The sequence below is a fragment of the Castor canadensis genome, chromosome 3, assembly GCF_047511655.1.
Source record: "Castor canadensis chromosome 3, mCasCan1.hap1v2, whole genome shotgun sequence".
NCBI lineage: Eukaryota > Metazoa > Chordata > Mammalia > Rodentia > Castoridae > Castor > Castor canadensis.
Window position 1 is genome coordinate 167,076,857 of NC_133388.1, and position 18,672 is coordinate 167,095,528.

The window sequence follows — 18,672 nt, forward strand, 5'->3', positions numbered from 1 at the left end:
CAATAATTATTCTAGGTATGAATTAAAAGGATATATGAATAAAATAAAATTATCTGAGTAAGGCAAGGATTAAACTAAATCTTCATAGTGAACTCCAAGTTTTGCTTATGTACATGGGACTGTCTTAGGAAGAAACCAAATTCATGTCTAAATACACAGATAGTCAATGCACATCTTAAAAAAGGTTCATACATTTTTGCACATAACAGTTTACCACAAGATAGTTTTGTCCCAAATATTCTGTAACACCCATAAAAATAAAAGCTTTTACAAAATTCTGTGCTGATGTTAAGCAAGCAGCAATGAATGAATAATGGCAAAAACATAGAATTTATTCTCTCATGAATAAAACCCAAGGAAATATTCTTTCATGAAAACTACCATGTTCCATCATAATCACATGAAAGACTAATACCATAACTTAGGTCTAGTGCTCATCAATTTTATTTCTCCTCCAGTAGTTGAATGAAAGGAAAAGAACACTGGAATTTAACTGAAAATAATACTGACTTAAAATTGGCTTTAAGAGGCACATTTCATTCAAAAATTGCACTAAAGGGAAAAGACCAATACTAATTAGTTTTTGCTAAAACCTGCAGAAATGTTCAATTTGGGCTTGTGCCTTTTCCAAGTTAATAAAATAATTATCTCTGATACTTTATTTGTTTTGTCTGATAATACTCACAGGAAGTGTTGACTTTTTATAGAAGAAACAAAATTGAAACCAGACACAGTCCTTGTATCCTATGGGTTTCATCTTTCTTTCATACAAATTATTAAAGAAAACAGATAATACTAAGCTGGGGTGCTTTAATTAGAGCCAGCGTTGGAAGTTTCTCCTTTAACTGCTGAGACTCCCAATCCAAGAAAGATCCAAAGAATTATTTCAAAAATTTAATTTCTTCAATATTTTTCTCTTTTTAATATGAAATCATTAAAATGCAGTTTAAAATGTGCTCTTCATATGAATAAATGAACAAATAAACAAAAAAGTAAAATTTAAAGATAGAAAAGAAAAAAATGTGCTCTTAATTTCTTTCCACAAACAAAGAAATCCTATAAGGTGTGGTGATGCTCAGGCTGAAATGTTTGTGTCAATAGGAAGCTCTGTTTATGGGGGTAATTGCTTTTCCAACAAACCAAGTTTGTCTCCAGGGCATTAGTCATTGCCTATTATAAAGTTAGGCCACTTAGGGTACTGCTTGGATTTTTTAGCTTCATTGGACTTTATATGCAAAAGTACTGCTGATAAGTGTTATTGCTGGAGGCCACTAACCAGTATCCTGCTATCCTTATAGCTGGAAGGAGCTAATGTAATTCTCTAAGTGCTCCATTAAAGAGACCACTACAGAGTTCCCTCTCAGCAAACATCTTTACAAATCCATAAACCAGATTTTGCTGGGTCTCCTAACAAAGGGTAAGTAAAAGCAAATCTCAGGTGAAATACTTATAGGCTTAAAGCAAATGTTGAGAATTAAATAAAAAATTGCAAACCTTCTATGTTGACAGAGGTTTAAAAATAATGATAACATATATTTGTAATTTCATGTGTTGATAACTTTAACATATAATTCTGGAAAACTTAAGGGGTAGGAAGCTCATAGATCAACCTGAATGAAGGGAAGAAGAAAGGAAAGGCAGTTAGGAAGAGTTGAAGTATTGCTACACTCAGTGCTCAAAGAAGTGTAGTCTCCTTTACCCAGCAAAAGATGGGTGAAAATTGAGGAGGAAGTGGTGTATGCTGGGAGGTCTTTGTTTTCCCAGAGGATGTGCACTGCTAAAGAAGGGAGCTGAAGAAGTGAGCTGCTGGCTCTTTGGATGCAGGGAATAAAAGTGAGTGATTGCTAAGAGTTGTCGTAAGGAGTCTACCATCCTTCTCGATGGAATCATGCTATTTTGTCTTTAGGTGAAAGAAAAGCTCTGGAGGAGGCAGCTGCAACACCTTTTATCACGTGTGTTGGTGAATATTAACCAAGTTTTAACATATAGTGAAAACTTTTAATTTAAAAAAAGTCTTTAGAGTCATTTTTGTGAGAATGTTTCAGAATTTTTGAGCTGATCTCTTTTTCTGACCATGAATAATTGACAAAGAGGTAATAAATTTTTCAAGTTTGAATAAAGCATAATAGCTGTTCTTATTTAAAAACAGGAAGAAGGATAAATTCCATAAAACTATAAATAAAGGATAATTTCAGTCTTATTCCAATAATAATAAAAAAAGAATTGCTTAAAAGTGGATACGTTTGGTGAATACATACAAGACATGAATGGATTCCATATCTAACAAGTCTGTATCTCTTACTTAACATGCCTAATTTGCCAAGACAACAGATATTTACAGCTAATAATTCACCATTTTGGAAAATCATAATAATGACAACTTTCTATTCATTTTTATGTTATCATTAATTTTAATAATAATGCATTTCAGATTTGTCTGAATCTATAGTTATAATTTGATTCTCAGATGACTTTTCATATCTCATTTAGTGGTAGAAATAATCATGAATTAAAGTGGTTTGCAAAATAATGCTTTGGGCAGAATTAAGTAAAATTTTTGTAGTCTTTGATGTTTTAATCTTGGGTAGTAATTATATTTACTCTTTATTGACAATTCAGTGTATCAAAGTGCTTTACTTATATTATCTCTCTTCCCACAACATCTTTTCAAGGTAGATGGAATATTATTATCTTTCCTTTTTAATGTATGATGAAGCTAAGGTATGGGTTCAGTGATGTGCTAAAAATCAATCCACTAATCCTTTTGGCAGAATAGGGACTCCACCTGTTAATACAAATATATTACAAATTCTTCTTTTAATTAGAGTTCAGGTAATTTACCTCCAAATGTTTCTAGACTCCAATAAGCAGAAGTGGACCTGAGGATCTGAGCTAGCATTTCAATTCTCCCCAGCCATCCTGAAAAAATAAACCATCTACACCTTCTCTTGGGTGTTTCCACCAAAAAGGAGACATCTTGCCAGTTAATAAAAACTTATTTCTTGTTAAAAGAATTGTTTAATGTTAAACAATTAAACATTAGAGAGTGTGTTCACATAACTTTTACCTCTCTGAAATGTTCCTTCATCTTATTATTGAACACCCCCTAAAGCAGTGTTAAAATGTAGATTCTAATTCAGAAAGTCTGGGGGGAAGCTGATTTCTTGTATTTCTGTAATGCTAATGCTACTCTACCTGGGTTCACATTTTGAGTTGTAGTGTGATGTTTCTATCCAATTAATTAAAATGGCTATCAGGCAGGTTTAGGCTTAATTTTTACTCTCTAACCCTAACTATTCACTTGCTCCAGACATTTTTTTCCAGATTACTCACATTCTGCTTATAAACTCTAGGAGAGTCCACTTGTTTGAAAACCTGTAGAATGGAAAATATATTCTTTTTTCTTCTTCTTTTTTTTTTTAATGGCAGCACTGGGGTTAGAACTCAGGGCCTTATGCTTATAGGTACTCTTACAGCTTGAGCTGCTCTGCCAGCCTGCATATTGTTTTTTTGGGGTTTTTTTTTTTTTTTTTCAGTACTGGGTCGTAAACTCAGGGCTTACAGCTTCAGCCACTCTGCCAGCCCTTTCTCTGTTAGGTATTTTCGAGATAGGGTCTCACAAACTATTTTCCTAGGCTGGCCTCAAACTGCGATCCTTCTGATATCTGTCTCCTAAGTAGCTAAGATTACAGGTGTGAGACACCAGCACCCAGCTGCATATTTTTGATATAGTCAGATACTAGTGAATTTTGCATTCCTTGTGACCTAACCTTGCATTTTCTTTTTTATTAGCATACATTCATTGTAAAGGGGTATTCATTGTGACCATTCTGGATAGCCTTGCATTGCATATTACCCTTGCAGTTTTTGATCTAAGTAAAAGAGCTTATAATTAATTATCTCTGTACAAGTCTATGCTGTTGACTTCAACCTACTTTTCCTTTCTTCTTTTATCATTTTTACATTTACTTACATGTGTATGCATTGTTTATGCCACCTCCCCCCTCCCCTGCAGCTTACTTTTCTATCTTGTTTATGGTTTATTAAAGACATCAAGATTTCAATTTTGTGTAACTCCAAACAACTAACCTATATTCAGAGTATTCAGAGTGTCTCATAAAAATATTGTAGACACAAGGACAGAACAGGAGGCCTTCATTTACTTATTAAAAACCGTGTTTACTGCCATCTAATAATAAATTTACTAGTAATTTTTATGTTGTCTACAGGATATCAAAATAGAACTTTGGTTAGTATAGCACTTCTATCACTTATGATATTTTTTACCTTTCAGAGAGAGGAATTTGTTGAAAAGTCAAAACAAGATTTATCCAGAAGTTTTAGATTTAAAATAAGGAAAACTGCCAGGCACCAGTGGCTCATGCCTGTAATCCTAGCTACTCAGGATTGCCATTCAAAGCCAGCCCTAGCAAATAGTTCACGAGACCCTATCTCTAAAAACCCTATCACAAATTTTGGGTTGGTGGAATGGCTCAAGGTGAAGGCCCTGAGATCAAGCCTCAGTACCTCAAAAAAAAAAAAAAAAAAAGGAAAACTGATCCATTAATGAAAATCTCCTCCATTACTTGTGCCTTGACATTTTGTGAGCAGATTTTAGTACTTGATACTATAAGCACTGACCATGAGTTTATTGGATTATGGATTATCTCAAACATTTGCTTTCTCTTAGGAAAGTTGATCTCCCTAATTTCAGTTTCTTCTTAAAGTAGTGACAGTGATAGTATTAGATAATAGGTTTGATAAAAAATAGATAAGCATGTATATAGAGGACTGGTACATATTAAGCATTGAGAATGTCAGTGATGATGTTTGCTGTTATTTTTGAGACTCCAATAAACCATGTTTTAGACTTCTTACCCTTGTGTGCTCCTCTCACCTTGAATCTGGACTGGGCCTGTGGTCAATTTTAACCAACAAAATGTAGTGGAACTATCACTGTGCCATTTCTGGGTCTAATAAAACTTTAAAAATAGCCTGAAAACTTTGACTTCTGTGCTTAGGGGATGCCAACTATGACATGAGAAGTCTGACAATCCTGGGTCACTGAAGTCCAGCTTAGTCATGTGAAAAGGTAATTTGGAGGAATTCTGTTTAGCAACCTTCAACAACTTGCCAACCATGAGAATGAGGTCATTTCTGGGAATGAGGGTCATCTGACCCTCTCCACAACCTACAGCCCTTCACAACGCCCGAGCCCTGCTCACATATCCAGTCTGGGTCTGATTCTAACTATTCAGGTTCTCATTCAACTAGGAACAAATCCAGGCAATACATAAGAGTTCACCAAATAATTATAAGAAAACATTTTTCTTTCTGATACACACATGGAAATCATTTACTGAAAATGATTTATGATTATTTTGTGTGTTATGAAAATAATGCTCTTAATGTTGTATTGTTGTATTTTTAAAATAACTCAAGAGGATCTAAAAATGTGAAGGTTATCATATAATGTGATGAAGATAACCTTATGATAAAACATCAAAAAACACTGTAAATTCTCCCAACTTACCATTTTATATTCTTTCCAGCCTCTTTGGAAATCCAGACTTCCGTCTTCACGATGTTGTATTACAGTCCAACCTCCCCCATTTATGTCCATATTGCAAAATACCTGAAAAATAACAGAAATATAAAGGCAAGGAGTATTACATTTATTTTAAAAATATATCTGATATGTTTCAAAGCTGAAATAGGATGTATAGACCTGTTGGTCTATAAGAAAAGCTATACTGGAAAATGTGAATTCAGTCATATTCTTGGTTTTTTTCTCATAATTCATATTTGAGTTGCTTTTATATTCAGATTCATTAATGGTACATTAATTTCTTGTAAAAATTTGGATCAGACAGGAAATTAATAGTCTGAGAGTCAGACTATAAACCATTTAAAAACATCTTCATGTTAAATGGAAATAAGTTTATGTAAGGTTATATTTTAAACATACTACTAAACTTTCCAAAATTGTAAACCATTTTAGGGACAAAACATAAGACTCAGAATTTTAAAATCTTTTACTGAAATGGCAATGTAATAAGAACAAAGGTTTTGGGAAAATATTTTAAATTATATATTTTAACTATTTCATATTTTATTGCATAGTACATACATACTTACATAGTACGGTAATTATTCTTGATTGCTCCATATTACATTATTACCCTCAGCTATGGAGAACACATTATTTGCTTAAACTTTAGTCATGAACAATAAGAAAAGAACATGACATACTGCATTTCTTCTGACTGCAACAAGCATTTCTTTCCCATGTGGAAATGTAACCAAATCTTTCAAAGACTTATATTTGTTTCAGTTATTCTAAATACAATAGTATTTATTTAAAAATGGATTCATTTTCCCCATCGGTAATAGGATTATCTTTGGAGAGCAATCACTGTAATTGATATAACATCAATGTGGCCACTTGATTATGCAAGGGCTGAGCTATAGGGAACACCATCCTCCAGCAATTGAGTAGTAAAGCATTTTGAAGGTTGGTTAAAAGTGTGGAAACAGCCAAGATGCCCCACCACTGATGAATGGATTAAGAAAATGTGGTATCTATACACAATGGAATTTTATGCAGCCATGAAGAAGAACGAAATGTTATCATTCACTGGTAAATGGATGGAATTGGAGAACATCATTCTGAGTGAGGTTAGCCTGGCCCAAAAGACCAAAAATCATATGTTCACCCTCATATGTGGACATTAGATCAAGGGCAAACACAACAATGGGATTGGACTATGAGCACATGATAAAAGCGAGAGCACACAAGGGAGGGGTGAGGATAGGTAAGACACCTAAAAAACTAGCTAGCATTTGTTGCCCTTAATGCAGAGAAACTAAAGCAGATACCTTAAAAGCAACTGAGGCCAATCGGAAAAGGGGACTAGGAACTAGAGAAAAGGTTAGCTCAAAAAGAATTAACCTAGAAGGTAACACACACGCACAGGAAATTAATGTGAGTCAACTCCCTGTATAGCTATCCTTATCTCAACCAGCAAAAATCCTTGTTCCTTCCTATTATTGCTTATACTCTCTCTACAACAAAATTAGAAATAAGGGCAAAATAGTTTCTGCTGGGTATTGAGGGGGTGAGGGGGAGAGGGAGGGGGCGGAGTGGGTGGTAAGGGAGGGAGTGGGGGCAGGGGGGTGAAATGACCCAAGCCTTGTATGCACATATGAATAATAAAAAGAAAAAAAAAGTGTGGATATGAGGCAACAGCAGAAAGGAGGCCATATAGGCACAGAACTAGTAAATGAAAAAGCTTGGTGTTTTCTCTGATGTATTAAATTTGGAGCACAAATGGCCAAAGGGTATGAAAGCAATGGCAAGAACTGTCATTCAAAGGACAAATTGTTCATGTATTTCCTCAGAGTAAAAAGAGCTAAGACCTGAATGCCTATGTGAGCATATGAAGTGGGACAAGAGCTCTCTGGAGGGCTTTCCCTCTAATTTGACAACAATCATCTACCTGTGGATCTGCATCATCCCAAAGAAATGAACCATCTCCAAGATTATAAAATTTAAATTCCCCCTCTTATTCACCTCTACTAACCCTTTAACCTTTTCCATCTGCAATTTGTCCTCAGCATAACTTCTAGCTAGCCTTTCATCCTCCTTAATTCCTTCACTTACTTTTTCACTCAACAAGCATTCTTGGGCACTGATTCTGTATTACAACTGAGGACAACTGAGGACATTATGATGAATAAACTGTGGATCATGTCCTCAAAGCACTTCAGAATTACAATAGTGACTGATCCCATAGGCTGAAGGGGACTTTAGAGTCCTTAATTTTCAACTCCATTAATCCAAAGAATAATAAAAGAATAATGCTTTAAATGAGATAATTTAGAAAAAGAGCTAACATGTGAGAGAAGAAAATGATGGTTTTGAACACTTAGTGTTTGACATAACACAGCCATCACAAGTAGAATTTTCTTGAGCAGTTAGAGATGATTTACTGGAAATTGGCCAGAAAATAAGATCATAAGAAAGGAATGGACATCATTAACAAAGGCATGTCTGGAAGTCCAGATAATATAAATACTTCAATGTCTCAACAACACTATGAATAACATGATTATTATTGCCATTTTACAGATGAAAAAACTGAAATACAGAGTTTTTCAGTGATTTGCCAATGGTTATACTTAACAATTAGTGCTGGATACAATTTTGAAACTGGATTTAAGATTTGAACCCTATGTCTACCTAATTGAAAATGAAATCAGTAGTTGATCTCATACAGCTGAGTTTGTCATTTAAAGAGGTAAAGATAAAAAATGTTTAGAGATGGGGTGGATCCATGAGTGGGCTTTGGTGAACAACTGATGCAAATAAAATACATCAGTAACTTTTTGATGAGCAGGTGTTTGGTTTTATTTGATGTGAATTTCCAGCTCCTAGAGTAGCACCTAGCCTATTGTAGGTATTAAATAAATATTTGTTGACAAGATAGAGATGAAGTAATAATAAAATAAGATAACTTGATTATAGAATGTCAAGAAAGCCAGGATGAATGTGGAGTTGGGGGAGTGATAAATTTAATCAAATATTTGAAAGAAGTCAAGGTAGACAGGATTAAAAATGTAAACTGGAAATGCAGTTATTAGTGATTGGCCAGAGAAACTGCAATATTCTTGTAAGAATAAAATTAGATGGCACAGTTTAAATAGAGCATAGATGGTGATTCAAGACAAGTGACAGAGGGCTGGAGGTGGTATAGCACATCTCTAGCAGGCACAAGTCCTATGTTCAAAATCCCAGTATAGAAAAAAAAGATAACTGACCAAGGTGAAATTTTCCTGGTGAAATTTTAAATGAAATAATGGGATGTGAAAATTTCAAGGAACTATTTTGCTAGGGGAAACTACTGTTACTAGGTCACCACTTTCTTAATTAACTTTTACTTTGCCTTAACTAGTTAATTCAAACTTTTCTTTCTTTTCCCTGTCTCCCTCTCTCCTCTCTCCCTCTCTCTCTTCCTTCCTCCCTCCCTTCCTCCTTATCTTCCTTTTCTTTCTCTCTGACCACCTCTCATCTCAACCACCTTTATTTTTCTTTAGGATACTTATTTCCTGATGAAAACTTTGCCAAACTGCTTGTAAAGCTGTAAAGTCCACTACAGGAAAGAAAATACTGTATTTGTAACTTTAGGATTTATAAGAAAAACTATGTTTTGTAGGGAAAAGTATGTTGTACAGTTTTTAATGTCAGTTGTGTTATTAAACTTCTATGCACTTCACTTTAAAAGTCACAATTCTTTGAAAATGACAATTATCTTTTCAAACAGAGACATCTAGCAACCTGTAAATATTAAGAAGGACTGAGATTATATCCTACATAAAGACCTAGAGAAAGACAGGGCTCCATGGGGAGGAGCCCTGGGTTTAAAGCTGAGATGCAGAGAGATTGAGGGGTCTGATGTGTATGTCACAATTTCTATTGAGACTTAATAGGAACACTGATATCAGCTGTCATTGGTGTAGCATGGGCATAATGGGGCTGCATAACACATTGGTTAGGCATATGGACTTGAGTGCTGCATGACCTGGATTCAAATCCCACTTCTATTCTTCCTAACTCTTAAATCTTTTGTGGGGACTGAGTCAGTGCATGTGAAGCTTTGAGAACAGTGTTGGGCATGCAGTATGCACTGTCATCACCCTTCTGACATAGACGCATTTCATAGAAAAAATAGCATGGATTATGTTACGCATTATACACTGCAAGAATATAATACTTCCTATATTGAAGCACAGGTGTTATATATAGCACAACATTTGGCTTATCTTATTTATAATTTATTATGAATAGATTGGAATATATAAAACCAATGTATGCAAAATTTCAATAATTTTTCCTTATGATTATAATGGCTGGCTTCTATTTATTAATATTTGCAGCACTAATCTTTGATCATGTTGTTTTTAGTAATAAATCTACAAATATTTAATAAACTAATATAAATATTTAATAAATATATACTTAAGAAATTGGAGTTAGTCTTGCAAAAAAAGAAAAAAACCTGTTATTTCATCTGTAGTCAGAAATAAAAGAAAAGGCCTATGCTTAACAGATGAAGGAAGTTCCAGAGAAGAAATGGTAAGTTTCAGAAAAATTTGAGACATTAGAGAACCTGAAAAGTTTATTCATCAGTAGTGTGTGGTCTGTGCTATCTGGCATGCTCTTCTGTGGGCAAGGCCCCGCTGCATTTACTAAGCCTGGTGCATGTATTGGTCATAAGACTGGGCTTAATTCTATCCAAGAAAAGACTAAACTGGCTCCTCTCCCAGGCAAGGTCAAAGCTTTCAAGCATTAAACACCTTTTAACATAATATGGAGGTCTCTACCCAAACAAAAAGTGGAAATTTGATTCACATAGTTTTTATGTTCCATACAAATTGGAAAGATTAGCCTGTGGGCATTAATTATTTTTTCCATAATCTTAAATGAAAACGGCTCAACACATTTGTTACAGTCTTTTCCAAGAATTAGGGGAATTAGGAGCTCAGAAACAATATTTTAATATTTTACAATAAGACTTATGATTTAATGGTTTGTTTTCTTGGATGAAACTAAGCTAGCTACAGGGCACTGATTTTAAAAACTTATGAAGTGAAAAAAAAAATATCCTGTCTCCCACTACTATGCATTGAAGGGAATTCAGAAAGGAAAAAAAAATCACAAGCCAATAATACTATGAAAGCAAAAAGAAAGATATTAAAGGTCAATTTCTCATTTTTTATCAGCTTGAAAAATTAAATCACCCTTGAAAATCACTTTTGGCTTTCACATCACATTTGCACAGGCAACACTTTTCCAACTTTTGCAAACATTTCTTTTTTGACATGTAGCAATGTCAGTCAAAACAGTAACTTTAACAATTCTCTTATAGTTGCAACTCATACTGCCTAAAAATTGAATAATTTTGTTAATAGTTTTTGTCAGTTGTCTTAAATCACCCAATTTTATTGATTGGTCCGTATTCCATATCGAACACATTTGACGATGTTGTTTTGTTTCATTTGTATTGGGGTGTCTGAGTTTCTTACCCTTTCTAAAACTTCTGAAGGCATTATAGTGAGCAAACATTTTGCTAAGCCATCCTAGGGTAGCACCAAATGGTTTGTTTATTATGCCCAATCTGTTTGGAAGGGTAAAGGTCTTAAAGATGAAAATTCTTGGTCCTTCTCATATGATTAAGAGAATATTAGTGATTTGTATCAAAAAGGATAAGAAAGTGAAATTATAATATGGAAGGGAGTGAGGTGTATTATAATAACATTAATCAGTATACTTAGCTTTCTAATAATAAACCCTTGCTTGTGTCACCCATGTCATACATGTCTGCTCTCCATGGGGCAATAAGTTTATATTAAAAAATATGAATGGTACTTTAGTCACCACTAATATAAATAATTATCCCACATAGCCCTATGGTTCAAATGGAGCAATCTGGACTCATATCCTTTATTTTAAAGCCAGTGTTCAATATTCACCAGCTATATAATTTGGGAAAATTATTTTCTACAATAGAGATGAATGTCTATCTCATTGGGTTGTTGAAGAGGGTGAATGAGTTAGTGCTTAGTACAGGCCTAGAAAACTTAATGAGAAATGTATTTGAAATGTTTCAATCAGCTTATAAAATACTTGGTAAAATTCATATTTACATTTGTCCTTACCAATGATATGCTAAGTGATTTTGGTAAGGCATTTAAAACAAAATGTGTTACTATAAAAAAAAGTGTAGGTATGTCATAGAACAGTGTTACTACTTGTAAGAGAATCCATGATCATCATGAAGGTGAAAGAATAAAGAAAGAGAAGGAAAACCCAAGCCCATAGGAAGGGCAAAATCTTTTTTCCTCTTATCTGTCATTACCTGAGTTTACCTGATGTCATCTGTTTTATTCCCAGGAACACTAATGAGAGTATAAACCTGGTTATGTGTGAACTTCTCTCAGAAAATCAGTTTTTCAGAGCACTTTCCACCTCTTACAGGTATGAACTGATATTTCTGCTAACTTGCTCATGCTAGTTTTAAAAAATTTTTCCTAGGCCTAAATATCCGAAGTATATCCAAATGATATTTGACTTTGTTGATTTAATCTGTTGGGTTTTACTTATTCAAGAACAGTTCTGAAGCTCCATGTTATGCAAAACCAAACATTTAGTGGAACAGTAAGTTTAAACATGCAATCTTGGTGAATACAACTTAGGAGCTAGCCATCTAGAGTTGGATCCTCCTGCCATTTCTTTTATGTAAATATGAAAGTATTCAAAAATATGATTAGGAAGGCATATTTTTCTTCCACCCTAACAGGAGCAGTGGTTTGGCCCATAGGCTGTATATCATTTGCATCTCAAAATATTTTGAACTGCAGTTGAGTTATGGGTATATATGAATTAAATTAACTGAGTTAAATCTTGAGGAATGATTAACACTTTATTTGTGACCTTTCTTATTCAAGGTTCACCTAGTAGTACTGAAGATGCAGTGAAAATAATCATAAAAGCCCGAATGTTCTCAATCTAAAAACCTTGAAAATTATTTTTATATGCTGTATATCATAGGGTCTTTAGGAGTCTAAAAGTAGAGTCAGTTAATATCTTTTGTTAACTTCATTTTTATGGTCAAGTTATAAGCTACAGTGTCACTGATGATATAGTAAGGGGTTCTTTCAGGTCTTAAACAGAATTAAAGCTATATTATATTCTAGCTCTTCTAGGATAATTTCTCACACACTTTTCATCCTATGTGAGTAGGGTGTTGTGTGTGTGTGTGTGCATTTAATTTAAGCATGATTATTATTAATTTTAGGATATCCAAAAGGCTCCTCCATAAGTTACCCTCATCTCCTCACACACCTTTTTATCTTTATAGTTTTCATTGGGCATTTTAAGTCAAATACCATACAGCACATGACTCAAAAATATCTTGCTCAGAAACCCCAAAAGAAAATCAGGTGAAGCCAAATTTCTGTAGCATGTGGCTAAGGTGTCAATGCATGGAACTGTACCTGGCTGCTATTCCTCCCTCCTATGTTCATTCACCCGTACCATTTCCCTAACTGCAGAACAAAATTGCAGGTCTCCTTTGAGAAGAAACCTTTGCTCCAGGAAAGGGAAAAAGATACTGATCTAACCTGAACCACTAGTCCTTATTGAAATCATGAGAAAGAGAGCAGTGGTAGAAAGGGATTAGCATTTGATCAGACTTGGACTGCAGTCCAAAGTTCTTGCCTTGGCAATCACATGATACGTGTCAAACTGGTCTCCAAGATTCATTTCTTTTGCCTATCAAAGAGACTAACGGTCAGGTAGACGAATTAGAGTCACTACATGCCATATAAAAGTGTAGGCATTATAATCAGCAGGTCATTCATTTACTCATTCTTTCTAGCACATATTTGTTAAGGACTTACAATGACAGAAACCATGCTAACCCCCAGGAAATCAAAGATAAAAAAGACACAGTCCCTGCATTATAGAACTTTGGTAGTGAGAACACCATGCAGAGTTGCTTGGGGGCATGACGGAAGGCCTTCCAGAAGTACAGGACCCAGAAGAAAGGTAGACATGTGATATGTAATGTAGGGGAGGCAAAGAGCAAAGGAAAGCTGTTCTATCCCGCAAAAATCAGATAGAGGAATGAAGACAGTGCTTACTTACTTCAACTTTTACACATTGAAAGGCAGAGCTCTTTTTTCTAATCCCACTCGCTTTGGCAGTCTCACCTCAAAGATCCTCATCTACCCGGCTTCAGAAAGACTGTATCGCCACAGTTTTATAGTATTCTATAATTATCTGTGTGTCTACCTTCTCCACTACATTGGGTACTGATTGCTTCCTATTTATACTCCTGGACAGCGAATGACAAATAAATGGCATCCACTTCATTATACTGAATGAAGGCTTGGGTGGATGACTTAATGGGTAAATTTGGGTGTGTGTAGAGTATATAAAGGAGATGTGACAGCCAGAAGGCAGCATTTGCCTACTTCAAAGTTTACTTTGGGTACTGTTCAACATACTGAATCTGTTACATTTTCTTATATAAATATGAAAAGCAAATCCTTTTAAGATTATGAGTTAAGATAGAGTATGTTCCTTCTACTTTAATAGGAGCAGTCATTTTGCAAAAAGTTATCTGTGCCCTGATAGCATATGTGGAATGGATGATGTGTACTCTTTGAGTTCTTGAGATTTTGGGAGATAATTCCTTATTCTTCCCCATTTACTCAAGGTAGGGATGAACTTCATGTGTAATCTGTATAAGGCAAAGATTTATGAGTAATGGACATCTCAAGAGTAGCAGAAAATAAAATTTATGTGAAAAAAGGAAAGGAGATACAGGGTTTAAAGTGTTTTCAACACAGTGTAGCTAGGAAAAAGAGCTCAGGAAAAAAAATATATGACTTAACAAGCTCCCAAATCAATCTGATTATCCAGCAGTTCATTTGGAATCTGCTTTATATCTCATAAACAAACACTTCTGTTTTTACCTTTTTGGGTTCTGGCATATTATTTATATAAATAGTGTAGATTCCACTTTTATTAAAACCAGCGTGATATACATCTGCACAGTCTCTAAATGGTTTCTCTTCCTCTCTTTTTCCTCCCTTTAGCAAAACTGCAAAAAAGAAAAAAAGAGATTGCAATGTATGAATAAGAATATCGGTACCATTAGCACCCAAATGGGCTCCAAACATAGACAAGCATGTCTTTATTTGCTCCACACAAATGTCAATATTACATTTACTGGAAAATCAAATATGCAGACAATACTATATTCTAAGGTAACTACAAAATTTAAAAATCTGGAGGAAAAAGCTATAGAACAATCTCTAATTTTTACATTTCTAATTGACATTTTTTTACCTTCCTTTTATTCTCTACCTTTTCCAAAACATCAAGTCAAAGGACAAATGACCTGATTATGTAATACCTCCAATGGGTAGTGATTTATGTCGATGCTTCCTGCAAAATTTCTAAAACATTATTACTGACATTTCATAGGAAATGAAATAACTATTTAATTATTTATTGGTTTGTTTTGTTTATTGTGGTACTGGAAATCAAACCCTGCGTCTCAGAAATGCTAAGCACCTGATCTACTATGTGTAAAACATTTTTGGAGAAGGAAGAAATGAAGAAAGATTCAAACATAAAAAATGTAGTTGGGCTGGCAGAGTGACTCAAGTAGTAGAGCACCTGCTTAGCAAGTGTAAGACCCTGAGTTCAAATCCCAGTACTGCCAAAAAGAAAAAGGAAAACAAAAGGAAAGAGAAAGAAATGCACCATGGCATTTAAAACACTCATAATAGGTATTAGTTTTCTTCTTTGGCTTTAGATTAAATAGGTCCTGGAAAATTTTACCAAAACCAACTCATAAAAAATTTGTATTTGGAAAGTGGAAAAGGGATTAGGACCCAATTTAACTACCTAGAAAGAAAATTTAATTACACTTTCTTCTTTTTTTAATGCCCTGAAGTTAGCCACAAGGCAAATGACATACAAATAGAAAAACAAATGAATAAGACTTTAAAATTAATTTATACATGGGCACTAGTCATCTTAAAGGCTAGAAGTCAAGGGAATACTGGAAACTGAGAGATAGTCTCTACTGAGAGAGCTTAATTTTACTTATTGTGTTTTATTGATTATTAAGTTCTTATTAATGAGATAAAACACAAAATGACTCAATAGTTCTGAGATAAAAATGTGATATAGTACAACATATGAATTAGTTTTTTCAAATAAATATGTGCTATTTTTGTAATTAGTTTTATTTAACTTTTCTTCTGGAAATTAAGATTGAGACTAATTCTTAATCATACCCTTAAAGTTACCTCTTATTTAATAATTATATTTATAATCAGATTGATTCACAATATTTCATAACAATAAAAAAACAAAGATATGCTATGAATCAATGCTTTTAAATTGACTTTAAATACTAACCTGATTTAATCTTCGGTTGTGTAATGTTTACTAATTTATACATAATAAGTACCCTCTTTGTGGAAAGAAATACTACTTAAATGTAAATGTTTCAAATTTTCAAAACTAATAAATTATGTTTCAAGAAGATTTATTCACAGCAATGAGTTGCCGTAACAAAAAGTATTAAATCATTTAATAACATCATAGTTTTCTCTATAGCTCATGTGAACACTAATGGTTTTCCTTAGTTACATTAATAATTACACCTAAACATCACCATTGCAATCACAACTACAATATCAACACAAAATAAGTTAGCTAATTAGAAGGATATAGGTTCACCTGACAGTGAGGGAGTGCTATAAACAATGCACACACTAGCAGTGTGAAATGTACATATTTTAAAATGACATTCAATGGCATTGGGCATGTTAATGGGCTATACAAAAGCAAGGTTTTCAGAAGCATCAATGCCGTTCACAGGCGCTGGCTTATTTTAACTTTATAGACTGCTGTTTTTCAAAAAACACACTATTCCTAAATACTAAATACTTGATCTTTTCTTATGGTGAAAAGTAGAAAAATAACCTAATTAGATGCCCAAAATAGAGATATAAAAAATCGCCAACTACGATTTATGATTCGTTGAGGGAATGAAAGGCACAGGAAGATGTGGTCAACAGGAACCCATTGGTAAACCTATTTTTCTTCTTTGGGTGAGAGCTTAAGAGAGTCTTTTATCTAAGGAGAAAATGCACTCTTGTTAAAGTTACCACTTCCTGGCCTCCTGTATGTGGTTATATAAAAATAATTCCCTTTCCTCCTTTCTGCCTCCTCTACTCCCCTTTTCTTTTCCACTTCAGGAAGATGTGGGTGAAGAAACTGTTCTGTGGGAAGAAGGATTGCCATTTCACACACATTTTCAATAACAGAGAAAGAAGGAAAAAGTTGGCTATTGTCTTATTCTTATCCAAATCATGAATATAAATTCTACACCTGGGAAAATGATTTGGATGTTCTATCATCAAAAGGTACAACTGGTATTATGGTTACACCATGAATTTAGGTTATTGTAATGGTGGCACATATGACCTAAGTCTATGATCTTTATTTTATTGAAATTTAATAAATTTATTTTATTGAACATTTTTTGAAAAATTCAAATATATTCTGTTAAGAAGATGTAATCATTCTGTCCAGAAACATTAGATTGCTTGTTTTTAATTACTAATTAATTAGCAAACATTGTGTTTGGAAGTTTCACTCAAGCTACATTTTTGAGTGTTAAAGCATTTTAAAATCAATTTAAAACTGTCATCTACAGATTATCTTTGGTATTATATTCAATGGTTTGAAGAAGAAAGGTAGATTGACTTTTATTGTTTTCTATTTGTTTACTTTTTAAATCTATGAGGTGAGATATATATATATAAATATTTCTGAGATATTTATATGAAACACAAACAGAACAGAATGAGTGAAACATAGTAAGTATTTAAGAAATGATACTTATTTTTCTAAGAATGGAAGGAGGAGGTTAAAGAATGATGGTGGGGGTGAATTTAACTAGGATATATTGTAAGCACTTTTATAAATGTCTCTTATACCTCCAGTACTACAATAACATGACAATTAAAAAATGAAGCACAGGTAAAACAGTTCCCGTTTGGGGATTGGTACCATTGGGAGGGAGAAGGACATAAGAAAAGAATGAAGGGGGTGAATATGGTAGAAATATTATATACTCGTGTATGAAAATGGAACCTATTAAAGAAGGGGGTGAGAGGATAAATAGAATGGTGGAGGGAGTGAATCTAGCTAAGCTATACTGTGATCATTTTTGTTAATACACAATGTACCCCCTATATAATAATAATATGCTAATAAAAAGAAATGGTAGTTATTATTATTGATGTGTCAATGATAATAAAACCATTAATGGCAACATTAAACTATTATTCATTATTATGGAGGAGACTCTAGCAGTATAGAAAGCCAGCAAGTTTAGTGCACAGAGTTCTGGGGTATTGTGTCTTCCACGCGCAAGTTCAAATATTACAGCTGAGTGAATCCAGAGCAGGTACTATTGACTGGTTATTTGTAGGAATATATTAAAACTTGTTTTCCTTGTCAAACTTGACTAATTGAATTATTTCATTCATTGAGCAAATAAGGTTATACCATCACTATGTAAGTCTAAAAGAAACAGGTAATCTAAACTTACTGTATATTATAAGACTTCCCTAAACAGTTAAGATTTAAATATTATTTATGACATGAAATGATTTGTAATTGTAGACAAATTTGTTGGATGTAACTTTTTGCATGATTATTTTCATTGTTAAATACTGGGGAGTTCTGAAGTCCAATACATATTATGAAACTGAAAACACAATAAACATTTTAAGACGTGGAAAGACAACAACAAAGATGAATTTACTGAACTTTGCAAATGTTGGCACAATGATGATTTTTAAGGAAGTCTTTAGAAGACAGAGCCTACAGGAATGTGTGGTGAATGACAAGAGATGGCCACAGAAGACTATGGAAGGGTATACAAGAGGTATCAACTAACAGAACTAGGGAGTGATTTAGGGACCTAATAAATACCTTTGTCTTCCTCTCAAAGTGGTTTGAACTTTTTGTAAAAATGGAATGACCTGAAAGTGTGAATTTAAAAATTGATCTTT

At 33.8% G+C, this 18,672-nt stretch overlaps 1 protein-coding gene across 2 annotated transcripts in view; it reads right to left on the bottom strand.

Moving 5' to 3' along the window:
* The window catches only part of Angpt1 (angiopoietin 1), a 230,000-nt gene that overhangs the window by 41,317 nt on the left and 170,011 nt on the right, over nt 1-18,672 (bottom strand). For both annotated transcript variants that reach the window (XM_074069051.1, XM_074069050.1), the window contains exons 5-6: nt 14,542-14,669; nt 5,534-5,635 (exon numbers count right to left, since the gene is read on the bottom strand). In XM_074069051.1, the coding sequence (XP_073925152.1) occupies nt 5,534-5,635; nt 14,542-14,669 (230 nt within the window). The remainder of the gene's footprint in view (nt 1-5,533; nt 5,636-14,541; nt 14,670-18,672) is intronic.